At 40.2% G+C, this 13,595-nt stretch overlaps 1 protein-coding gene across 3 annotated transcripts in view; it reads right to left on the reverse strand.

The window, feature by feature from the left end:
* The window catches only part of TTC28 (tetratricopeptide repeat domain 28), a 617,832-nt gene that overhangs the window by 172,833 nt on the left and 431,404 nt on the right, over positions 1-13,595 (reverse strand). For all 3 annotated transcript variants that reach the window (XM_081037616.1, XM_081037615.1, XM_081037617.1), the window contains one exon: positions 2,769-3,276. In XM_081037616.1, the coding sequence (XP_080893742.1) occupies positions 2,769-3,276 (508 nt within the window). The remainder of the gene's footprint in view (positions 1-2,768; positions 3,277-13,595) is intronic.

The following is a 13,595-nucleotide window of genomic DNA, read 5'->3' on the forward strand; positions in this document are numbered from 1 at the left end:
TGACCAATGATAAAAAAGGATATTTCATAGTGATAAAAGTGCCAATCTGCTAGGAAGACAAAACGATCATAAATGAATATTCACCCAATGAGAGAGCTTCAAAGTACAGAAGTCATGTTCCACGGAATCAAACAAAAAAACTAACAAGTCCACAATAATAGTTGGAGATTTTAACAACTTCCTTCTTAGAATCTGGCAGAACATCTAGACAAAAAATTTAAAAGACAAAGATAACTTTGACCTAACTGACATCTATAGAGCATTATACCCATTGAAATGGTACAAAATATGTTTTCTGACCATGATGAAATTAAACTTAAATTTGATAACAATAAAGTATCTAGGAAATCCCACGTATTTTAAAATTAAACAACATTTGTCAATAACAGGGTTTACAGGGAAATCACAATGATTTTAGAAAATATTTTAAACCAATGAAGGTAAAAACATAATACATAAAAAATTTTTGGATGCTGCTAAAGCAGTTTTTAGAAAAAATTATATATATTTTTAAATGCTAACTCATATATTAGAAAGAATAAAGATCTTAGAATCAATGATCTGAGGTTCAACCTTGAGAATCTAGAAAGAGGACCCACAGTAAGAAGCAAGAAGAAAATGATTAGGCAATATAAATGGGTAGTCACAAAACAGTCATGGGGATGTGAATACAGTATGGGGAACATAGTCAATAATGTTGTAAAAACTATGTACGGTATCAGATGAATACTAGACTTACTAGGGGGATCACTTCATAAATTATATAAGTGCCTAACCACTGTTCTAATCATTATCTTGTTTTGTACACCTGAAACTAATAAAAATAAAATAAAATGCTTAAAAGAGCAAGAAAATTATTAAAAATAAGACTGGAAATAAATGAAATAAAAAACAGACAAGCAACAAAAAATTAATAAGAATGACCAAGAAAATTGATAAATCTCCAGCTAGAATGATCCAGAAAAAGAGGGTGATACAAGGTGCAAAACGCAAACTACCAATAACAGAAACAAAAGAGAGTGTAACACTATGAATCCTAACAGCATAGAAAAGGAAAATAAGGAAATAGTATCAACAACTTTATGCCAATAAATTCAATAATTTAATGAAATAAACAAAGTCTTTAGAAAATACAATTTACCCAAACTAATACAAGATGATAATGTGAACAGTCCAATATGCACAGCCGTCTAAACTCCAGTTTCTAAGCCCGGCAATCTACCCTCCGTGCCACTGATGGACTTGTTTTCCTTAAATATCTAGTCTGTCTTCTTACTCCTACATTTCAAAACCTTCAAGAGTAAATCCCTCGCCTAGTTTTCACACTAATCTTCTACCACCCTCTAGCACATTCCTGAAGGCTAATCCTGCTCCCATCTCTCAGATAAGCCAACCTATTGAGTCTCATCCCTTCCTTCACATATCCCTTACCATCAATGCCATTCCATTCCGGACCAAACCTCATTTGTTCTGCAAGGTCCACCCAGTCTAATCTCCCCCCCCCCCCAGAGCTTTCTAGGTTATTCCCAACCCTCAGGGTCTCTCTTGTAGGATTTCACAGCAATATGACATTATTAACACTGTCTCTCAGAGAGGCCACTTCTCTATCCCTTAAGGCAACTATCGGAGGATTCAGCACATAGTAATGACTCAATAAATGCTTGTAATCTGTTGAAGGAATATATAATGCCAAGAGCTTATTTCTATGGTCCTTACAGACGCTCTAGACTCTCATTCTGATCTCAGTACCATCTTCAGAGTCATCTCCGGGGATCTGCAAGACATTTTCTAACACCCATACTCACAAAACACATGGTTACAATAAACAGAGGTGTGGGGAGGGAGGAGTAGTGCTAAAATTATATTGAGATCAGGAGCCTTGGTTTTGTAGGTCACATAAGAAAAGAGGCTGGTTTTTATATCCTGCTGCTACTAATATCTGATAAGCACATATTAATACCAATAAAGTCGCCTTTTCCTTATCCTGTCCCCCCCACCCCCCGGGTCCCTGTGGACACAGGACAGACCAGGGGGCTCCAAGCACAGGGATGAGTTAGCTTATACTTCCATTCAGTATGAACCCAAATCTGTTTGGGTACAGAGACAAGATAACAATAGCTTCTAAAAAGTAGCCAGTTAACAACATCTATTGTCTCTTACCATTACATATAAATTCCCCCAAATTTATAAATGTCTTAATTGTAACCAAGTACTAGTAAAACAGTGCAAATCTATCTTATTTAAATAGATCTTTCAAAAAATAATTTTGCATTTGTACTAAAACTATAAATATCATATGTGAATACACATACTGTAAGGAGAAATACATTTCCTGTGGGGTTAAAGTCACCAAGTAAAGAAATCCCTTTAAACAAAAATCCTCTCAAATTCTCTTTCATTGACGACTTCCTAGCGGCTTCTCTTTCATTTAAACCAAACATAGCTCTTTATATCTTTATTTCATTCCCCTTCTCTCTAATTAGATAAATCTGGTCTCTCTTCTCTCTAGACAGATTAAAAGGTTGGGGTGTTTTGTTTTTCCAGTAATTCAGAGTTCTAATCCTTAGAGCACCGTGATGACAGGAAGGATCACGTGATTTAGAGCAGGCGGGCTCCAAGGAAATCTATCTGAAGGAAATATACAACACACACCCTGGGAGACTCTTCTGAATATAAACACACAGATTTCTGTAAAAGACAGTGGGCTATTCCAGCTATTTCCAGCCCATGGCACTGAGCCTGGGTCTTGCAAGCAATTCTGCCCTTACCCAGATTGGAGGACGCTCGCCCCTCGGCCGCCCGGTCCTTGAGGTCCTCAGCGATGCCCAGCTGCTGCTCATGGTACTGTTTGGCTCTCTCCAAATCCTGCATGCACCTGGCAGCGTGGCCCAGGCCAGCATAGGCCCGCATCTCGATGGCCTTCTCCATCAACTCCTGTGCCAGCTCCAGCACGTAGTTGTGGTAAGACATGGCCTTATCGAAGTTCCTCCTGTAGTGATAGGCGCTGCCCAGGTTGCTGTAGGCCCGGGCCTCCTCGCGCTTGTTACCCAGGTCCTTGGCTATCTTCAGATGCTGCTCGTGACACTGCACAGCATTGTCAAAGTCCCCCATGGCGATGTACACGGCCCCCATATTGCCGAGCTCTCGGGCTTCGGAAAGCTCGTCTCTGGATTGCTTGGCAAGGAGAACACACTGTTTGTGACTGGCCAGGGCGTTGGGGTAGTCTCCGATGGCTGTGTACACGTGGCCCAGGCTGCTCAGGGCTGATGAAGCTGCCTGGAGAAAAAGAGTAAGGCAGAGACATGAAAGCACATCAGAAAACGGTTCGGCTTCGTTTCAGCAGATAGAATGTGACAGAGATTGCCTGTAAGCATTCAATCCAATTCCTAACTTCTATCAGTGGTTCACAGACGTATGCAGAACTGAAAAGGAGCACATCCAAACAGAAAGTTCCTAATAAAAGACAATGGTAATTTAATTAGTAACTTTCAATACCTAATCTCACAGAAACAGGTTGTATTCCACGTAGCATCTGAAAGACACTGACATTTCTAATATTATGATATCATGGCTCTGTTGATAGCTATTAACCTCTGCAGTGTAAGAAAATGTTGAAGCAAACCAAAATTAATTACTACATATAATACAGTGTAGCAAATTCATAGGAGAAAACCATGCTTGGCTCTTTGCACTCCTGAGCATTTCTCTAGGCTTGTCTTCTCCCAAAGCAAATGGACACATTCATGGTAAGGCAGATACTTAGGGCGACTGGCCACCTTGCGACTAAGGGCCCACTGGAGGACCCTGTTCCTGTCTTTGTTCCCTCAACGTGACTTCATCAGTGCTGGTTACTGGGGAGGGCTTAGGTCTAGATGAGCCCTAGAGGTAAACAACCGGCGGGTTACAACCTCCACCTCTGAATGGGGTGGTCCCCACTGGGCCTCATCACCCCCTTTTCAGGACCACATTGGCTCTTCCAGCTTTGGTTTTCTTGCCTAGAGGCTCTTTGGACCCCAGCCTCTGAACAGAAACAGAAAGATGCTCTCTTCCTAGTCCCCTCATTCTGCTTGTCACTCATGCATTTCTTGCCTAAAGAAAAGTACATGAGCCCGTTTTGTGTTATAAGTTTTCATGAAAATGACTGTGTCAGTATAGTGAATCAAATGGGAACAACAAAAATAAAAAAGGAGATGATATGTGGGTCCTATAATCTTACCAAGTGCATATAGCCTTAGATTCTCGTCGTTAGTTTCTCCCTCCTCCGCAGAGACTTAAAAGGGAAGTTACACTGGGCTTTTTCTGCCCTTCTTTTCATTCTACAAGCTGTAGGCTTGCCTACCCTTTCCTTCCTTCATAATGTGCATACAGCTGGAGCCACGTAGCCCCCTCTCTCCATGTTGCCCCCTCTTCCTAACATGCACACGTGATGCCGGCAGAACAAAGGGTGGGCTTTGTGGAAAGGAGGCAAGTCATCGTCGCCAGGGCCTCCAGGCGAAGGAATAAAAAGAACAGGGATCTGCACACCCTGGGTTAGGGTATTTCCTTATGAGATGTGTTCTGTGTCTGTGTACTTCACAACACTTTTAGTCGCATTTTAATAAAATATTAATACGTTTGCTACCCAATCTCTTTTGCCTGTGAAATTGTTCTTGATCAAAATAACTGAGACGCTGACCATCGTCATGAAGCTTCGCACATGTGCAAAGGGTTTCATATCATTTTAAGTTGCTTTTATCATTTCACAGATGTTCCAACAAAAGCTTTAGGAAAATAGAGAGGAACTAAATACTTACAAATTTCCTTTTTTTTTTTTTTTTCTGTTTTGTCCTGAGTGGTAGAGAGCAGAAACAATTCCATGCAAGTCACCATGCTGTAGCATGTGAGTCTGGCGGCAGCAGCTATGACGTCACCAAAAGAGCATGCCACTTGGACGTGTATTGGCCTCAGGCTCCCACTTTGGGAGCCTCTTTAGAACCAGAGGTTAGGACTTCCTGTCAGCACACCGTGCATGAGCCTTCTGCTTACAACTCCTCACCTCTGCCCGAGAATCTCCCTCTTCCTCCTTTGCTGAGTCTTCCAGGGACTCAGCCTCTTGTCTCTACTTCTCTAGTGGGCCCTCCCCACCTCACTCTCTGGGGTTCTTCTCCACCAAGGCCTGGCTGGGGAGCAGGGCACAGTCCACAAACCCTCCCACCTGCAAATTTTTGTTGCCCTCAAAGTAAAGCACGTGTCCTGTGACTATGGAGCTAGTATAACTTAGAATCAGATGTACTTGGTTCGAAAGAGCACTGCCCTTTACTAGATCTGGGCACCTTCAGAGACTTAACTTCTCCGAGCCTCGGTTTTCTAGACAGACATTTCTAGGTCCCATAAGCTAGGACATGAGTGTTTTCAAACTCAGCCAGGAACCTCTGTCAAATGTGTAAACCATAAATAATTCACTCAACAGTTCCAAACAGTAGATGTGGTTGGAAGCAATGGGCTCTTGAACATTGCAGGGGATGGATTTATAAGGCCTGGGGCAGGCACCACACCCCAGGCGGCCCTATTCTTAGGAAATTCTGGTTTATGGCAACTCCAAATGACAGCCCCGGGATGCTTTTGGGTCTTCATTTCTCCAAATGCCAGGGAGGCATAGGAGCTCATCTGCTGAAGCTATCTGAACATGAAGAAAGGGAGTATTTGGGCATTTCCCCTCTGGGTGTGAGGGAGAGAGGGGAGGACTACTGCATTAGCTCTCCCCTGGCACCCTCGGTTACCAGGCAGTGCTGTTAGGCTAGGATGCTTCATGGCAGGTGTCCTGGAAACCGGCGTCTCTAGCAAGGACGATATAATTTATGAAGCACACATCACAGCCTCTGAAATTAGAGCGCCCGCTTGATGTTGTGTAAGAATGGAACAGGATTTAGAGTCAGAGGCCCTGGGTACATAACTGTGTCACTTCACTTCTTCACCCGTGTTTACTTTATATGCAAATTGTGTTAATAATGACAGAGTACATACTTCCCAGCGCTAGGGTGGGATCAGATGAAGCAGTGCCCGTGAGTATCCTGAGTAAACTGCAGAGCTCCCTGGGAATGCATCAGCAAGGTGTGGATGAACGTTTTGTGACTGCAGGCGGGCGGGGCTGAGCCCTCTTCCCAAGCAGAAGCTCGTAAAGGCGAGTGAGAACGTCATGACCAAACATCTATATCCCTATCAGTTGCCATAGGAAATGAAGTCCGGTGTTTTCCAGCCCCTGGGCAAGTAACATGTGAGGATATTTGTCAGCTAAGTGCATTACAAATTAATCACTTGTCTCTGTTCCTGTTCCTGTAGAATACACTTAGATGTGAGACATGGTTTCAGGCTGTTAGTGAGAACCTGAAGACCTACTACCTACAGGGAATCACAGGCCCCACCTCAAGCAGATGCTGCATTTGCCACTAAGGTTCACGCTGCCTTTGTATATTAATCTCTCTGAGATTTTTGTGCTAGAATAGCAGCAGCTGCTTCCCACAGTGGAAACATTTGGAACATCTGTATTTGAATACTAAAATGCACACAAACGGTTACGCTAACAAACTATCTTGTTGGAATAAGACGATCCTTTTCTCTTTACAAGATGCATAAATCACTCATGTTCTTGCCAAAGCATGATTTCCAGCTGCAGACTCAGTGCACAGAAATCATCACCCCTTGCTCTGCGACCCGAATAGGTGCGGAAGATCTACAGCTGACAAGCCGGTTCCATGGGACGTGGAGCTAGACAAGGAAATTTGCTCCTGTTTTTTCAAACCACCTTTAAGGGCTTTTAGTTTGATACATAAAATAGAGAGTGTAAACTGCCCAAACTATAACCACATTGATGACACTACCATTAAACATTATTCTAAAGACTTAAACATGTTTTCCTTCACATCTAGCAGTTTCCCCCTTATTGTATGTGTTTTTCATAAGGGTTATATTTTGTGGGAGGATTAAATACATATATAGAGAATATTTGATATAACTGATTGACTATAATCACATGTAATTTAGAAAAAGTACCAGAAACATGGTTTTTCTTTTTTACTGCCCAAATCCACATGCACCTTGTATTCCCTACCAGTTCCGTGTCCACAAACTCAAGGTTCTGGGTTAACCACCTAAAACCCAAGAGGCAGAGGGATGTAAAATAATAGGGACAGACTCTGGAATCAGGGGTTCAAATGACAAACTATGTGATACTGCACAAGTTATGCAACACCTGAGCCTCAGTTTCTTCATCTGTAAAATGGGACTATTACTACCTCATAGTGCCTTGATAGGTACTAAATAAGAAAATACTTGTAAAGAGTGTGGTTCAGTACTTGGCACAAGGAAGATGCTCAAAAATTTTAGATTTTAATTTCTCTTTCTACCTCAACCAAGATAATTCTCACTTAGCTTTATCATGTCAAAGATGTGGTAGAAGATGACCAGAAAACAGAACATGAAGTTACATTATCATAACTTTAAAAAATACAACACAAGGTTGCCCCACTTGTAGTGAGAAGTGCTATCATCTTCATATGCTGAAGCATATTACTCATCTGCAAATGTACATAGAAGAAAATCCACTCTCTACCCAGAGTATTTTAGAATCATTGGTATATCCTGCATATATCGTGTTTCCCCGAAAATAAGACCTAGCCGGACAATCAGCTCTAATGCGTCTTTTGGAGCAAAAATTAATATAAGACCTGGTATTATATTATATTATACTATATTATATTATGTTATGTTATGTTATGTTATATATTATATTTTATATTATATTATACCCAGTCTTATACTATAGTTAAATCTTAACTATAAATCTTTAACTTATAGTTAAATCTTACACCTCTCGAGCAAATTGATTGGAACTAAATCATGGACCTAAATGTAAAATTCAAAACTATAAAACTCCTAGAAGATAACGTGAGAGAAAATCGAGGGGATCTGGGGTTTGGAAATGAGTTTTAGATATAACTCCAAAGGCATAACCCATGAAAGAAAACCTGATAACTTAGACTTCATTAAAATAAAAAACTGCTCTGAAGAAGATACTGTTAAGAGAATACAAAGACATGCCACAGGTTGGGAGAAAATATTTGTAAAACACATATCTGGCAAAGAATTTGTATCTAAAATATACAAAATATCTTCAAATTTAACAATAAGAAAACAAACAACCAAATTTTAAAATGGGCAAAAGATCTGAACAGACACCTCACCAAAGAAGACATATCAATGACAAATAAGCACGTGAAAAGATGCTCCACGTCTTATGTCATTAGGGAATTGCAAATTAAAACAACGAGATACCACTATATACCTGTTAGAATGGCTGAAATCCATAACAAAACTGACACCACCAAATGCTGGTGAGGATGTGGAGTAACAGGAACTCTCATTCACTGCTGGTGGAAATTCAAAATGAACAGCCCCTTGGAAGTTGGTTGGGAAGTTTCCTACAGCACTAAACACACTTGTGATATAATCCAAATCATGCTCCCAGGTATTTACCCTAATGAAATGAAAAATTATGTCCACACAAAAATATACACATGAATGTCTTTAACACCTTAATTCATAATTGCTAAAAACTGGAAGCAACCAAGAGGTCTTTCAATAGGTGAATGATTAAGTAAACCCTGGTACATCCTTACAATAAATAATTCAACACTAAAAGGAAATGATATATCAAGCCATGAAAAGACAAGAAGGAAACCTTACATGTATACTGCTTAATAAAAGAAGCCAGTCTGAAAAGACTATATTCTGTATGACCCCCAACTATATGACATGTGAAAAGGCAAAACTATAGAGAACAAAAAAGATGAGTGGTTGCAGGGCAGGAGGAAAGAATGAACAGGTGGAGCAGAGGGTATATTTTGGACAGTGAAACTATTCTGCATGATTCTATGATCGTGGATACCCGACATTGTACATTTGTCAAAACCCGTAGGCTGTACAACACCAAGAGTGAACCCTAATGTAAACTATGGGATTTATAGTTAACAATAAGATATCAGTATTGGTTATTGTAACAAATATACCACACGACTACAAGATGCTAATGACAGGGAAACGGAGTGGAGAAGAGGGAGGAATCTGGACTATTTCCTAAATTTTCTATAAATCTAAAACTGCTCTAAAAATGAAGTCTATTAATTAAAAAAAAATAAATTGGAGTTTTTCCTCATTGGAGAAGTGGGTCATTCTAGGAAATGGAAACAGCATGAGCAAACGCAGGAAGTATGACAGACTGTGTAATGATTAGAAAGCGAAAGCTATTTAGACCTGGGAGTGGGAACGGTGGCTGGAGGGGAGAATGGAAAGGTAGGTTTGGATGAGTTCTTTGTCCATCAATTTGTAAAATCTGAAGCATGCAAGCTGCTTCATTCCATCATTGTAACAACCATCTTAAGTATGTGTTATACTTATTATATCCATTTGTGAGATAAAATAAGACTCAAAGAGATAAGTGACATCCCTAAAATATGCAATTAATAGCAAAGCCAGGATTCAGATCCACATACTTCAGACTCTACTCTCATGCTGAGTTGACTACACACAGTTTACCTCTACTGAAGACTTTATAATCTGCCCAGGGGGCAATAACAGCCACAGGTTTAAACAGGGGACTGACATGATCAGATTGCACTTTCATGTATTTCTATGAAGTAGATGAAAAGAAAGGAGATCAGTAGTCCCAGCAGCAACAACAAAATGCGTAACTAAAATAATAACTAATTAGAATAAAATAAGACACCCTACTAACAGTTAGTGTAATCTTTCAGGCTGTTCACACATGTGCTGGCTGGCTTCTCTCCTTCCAAGCAGGTAAATGTGCACATCCCTGCCTGCATGAAGTCAGGCATGAGCTGCTAGGTGACCTTCTTCGGCCAATAAATGGGATGACAGCCAGGGGATGCTTTAGGAGCCAGAGCATGCTTCACCACCTTCTCTCTTCTCTTTGGTACACACTGCTCCATCAGAGAATCATGACAATGGGGAACAGAGCCCTGGCTGATCTATAATGAATATCTAGTGGGCACAAGAAATAAACCTTTGTTGTTTTAAGCCACAGAGATTTGGGGATGTATTGTCATTGCAGCACAACATGGCCTAGCCTGACCAACACAGTACTGGGCATCAATTAATCATTTCCACCTTCCAGTTGTCACAATTATAGTTAACACTATCTAGTAGTTCAATTATTTGAATTACCATGTTTCTGGATGAGTAAATTTTTAGACCTTTACCAATTACTATAGGTTTCTGGATAATGAAACTGTAGGCATTGATAGAAAAACTAAATTTGAGGAGAATTAGGTACTAAAACCCAAAACTTAGCTGGTTTCTAAAAACCTGTATTTGCCCAGATACAAGGGTCTAACTAGTAGTAATAAACCCAAATTCCAGACCTATTTAGGGGGAATGAGTAGCCACCCAAATATAAACCTGTAGAAACAGAAGATTGAACCATGCTCTGCAGGACCTATACACTTCCTACAGGCCTGCATGACATACACTCCCTATTTAATGAGTGTATGATAGCCTGCAAATATACCCTTAATCAGCACTGAGCTGATAAAGTCATTCTGTATAAAAGGTTAAATGATGGTCTAGAGTTGCTTATTCAATAGTCATACAAAATTAAATGGACAAAAATAATTAAAAAAACAATAATCTATATTGTTGAGGACATTACCCAATGTCATCTTTATAAGGACCAATGGAAAATTTCTTTCAGATTTCAATGCTTCTACCAAGCAGCTGCTTTGGTTTTATCTTAAGAAAAATATGAATCTTATAAGTGGTCAAATTGATCCTTTTGTTTAGGTCACCAGGAAGCACATGGCTTGCTGCAGAGCTTCCCTTTAACAGCCAGATATAATCCCATAATATGTGCAAATTCTGCCCTGGCTTCAGCCTATGATACGACATTAATCCTCTTATTACTCCGATTTCTTCCCTTTGATGTTTTGTTTCCTGCTCCCACAAATTCTTCTTGGATTAAAATAGAAAAAAAAATAGATCAACAAAACACAAATCAAAAAAATAGTAAATATTGAGGTTCTTGGCAGGGAGAAAGCTTCCTTAAATGGGATCTCTAAGAATCGTCAATTCACAGCCACAGCCTGAAGAAGAGACTTAAATATCACACATACAGGAGAAATTTTAATTACATGGTCTTTAGTAGTCTTAAATCATTTTCATACTCAATAACTGGTGTTGGGTTTACTATAATCAATCTAACCAATTTGTCCCAATACCTAAACCTAGAGTTGGAGGAGTATTCTGCAGGTGTTACTGAAAAGGTAAGAGACTAATTTGTGCACATCTGAATTCTTTCTACCATATCCTGTACCATAGTTGCAAGAGTTGCTTTGAATCGGTTACTATGATCTTAGAGAACGGCTAGTGATAGTTATAGCTTCTCCGTGGTAACTTGTCAGCCTTTTCTAGTACTGTGGGAGCAGAGAAGTTTTCATGATAATTATTTTTATAAAAATTATATTGGGGTTGGAAGAATCGCACAATGTTAGAGAGATCTATTACCTAGATCTAAGAATTGCTATCACAGGTGATAAATTACTTATAATGCCCAGCATTAATCCAGCAATGTTTTCAAACTAATGTTTTCAAAATGTCCTTTGCAGATGCAAATTAGCAGATTAATAAGGAAACAAGCTTTCTTGTGTGAGAAGCTGGGATGACAGATTAGCTATTAAGAGCAATTTATAGGTCATAAGATATGAAAGTTGGCAAGAAACACTACCTCTGCCGGCTCTATAAATAGTAAAACTGCATTTAGTTTCCCAGAGGTATCCTGTTGGACATTTTAATTATACCATAAAAACTGCCAGAATTTACAATGATTTCATTTTTTAAAAAACTTGATGCTCCATGTAAACTTGATGCAATCCAACAGGCATCTGTGCTATGTGCCGTAACTGCCACGTTGCAGCCAATGGAAGGAATCGGCATGCTCCTTCCTCAGGAAGGACTGCGAAGGTGAGGATGCTGCTAAAGGTCAGAGGAAGGAAACCTTACTCCCTAACATCTATCTCCTCCAGGTTACTACGGATTCTCCTCCCTCCTTTACATCCTAACACCTTCCACTGCAGCCACTTGCTACCCATCTAGGAAGATTTTTACAAAGAACTTCATTCTACAAAGTTCTTTGGCCACAAAATGGTGGCCAAGTCAAAATCCTAGAGGCTTGGTAGTCCTATTAGAGAGTTTGACTGGGGACATATTCTCTCACTCACTTGAAATAATCAGTTACGATTATTTTGGAAAACTTATTTCCCAGTCTTGGTTTTACCTACGTCTTCAGTTTTATTTGGGGGGTGGTGGGGGGTGAGAGGCAGATACCCAAGTCTCAAATGAGTTTTTTATGACATAATTCACTCAGGTTTCTTATGCAATAATTTGACCTGGGTTAGGAGACATACTTTACCATAGTGCTGTTTAGTCCAATCAAAATTGTTCCATTCCACACTTGCCAGCCAAGCTGAATTTTAGTGGGCAATAAAACATTGTTCTGTAAGGGGTTGGAATGTAGTCAATCACCCTTTGAAGACAGTATTTACATTGAATCATAAAATCTGGCGTTGACTGGGCAGGAAATAATGGAGAATGTTGGAGAGGGATGGGAAACACAGACGTATGCAAGTGTACATACAAGAGCCGACGAGACAGTTCTTAGAAGCAAGAAAGCACAAGAAAAGGACAACTTATTCGCAGGGCCCAGCTGATAACAACTTATAAAAGAAATTTTTTAACTGGATGGAAAGAAGTCCTCAAGGAACCTGGAAAGATGTTAGAAAATTAAGAAACAACTGAAAACTTCTGCAACGATCCCCGAAGGAATATCATTATAGGCTCCCACGGTGAAGGACGGGTCCTCATGGAGGCTGAGACCTTCTGAATGTCATGACTTCTAACTAGTCAGGACTAAATGGCTCACAGTCTCAGCTCTCTGTCCTTTCACTTATTCCAGCAGATTCAACTTCTATCCCTGTTGGGAAATTCCAAACTTGTATTTCAGACCAAGAGACAGAGAATTTTGGAGCTGGGAGAGGCACTCACCAAATCCACTGGTATCAAACATTGTTTAAACTAAAACACAAATACATATAAAAGTGTAGTTGTTTAGGTTTGCTTAGACTGGGGTGCCTTTTGCTCCCCACGTACCCTTAAGAGAATCTATGGCATCCTATGGACTGTTTGGAACAGAGTTTGAACAACACTTAATGTCCTCAGGATCATCAGATGTGGAAACTGAGGCCAAGAGATGTCAAGTACCTTGGCCAAAGGTCAACCTGCTAATGACCAGCAAAGACAGGCCCAGAGCCCCGGGCTTCCGGCCTCCACCCCAGGTGGTACTCTGCACCCCAGGGGATACTCTCTTCACTCTGCTTTGCCAACATTCCATCACCCCATCTCAGTCACCTCAAGCTCAAGCCTTCACTGCCTTACCTAAGCCTCTCTTACTCTGTGCTTCTGCGATTAATAAAAGAAGTAAATATTATCACTATTTCTTCCAATAACCAGTCAAAAGTTCAGTATTATCATTGATTTCCCCCCGTCTTTTG

The sequence above is a fragment of the Rhinolophus hipposideros genome (assembly GCF_964194185.1).
Source record: "Rhinolophus hipposideros genome assembly, chromosome: 24".
Lineage (NCBI taxonomy): Eukaryota > Metazoa > Chordata > Mammalia > Chiroptera > Rhinolophidae > Rhinolophus > Rhinolophus hipposideros.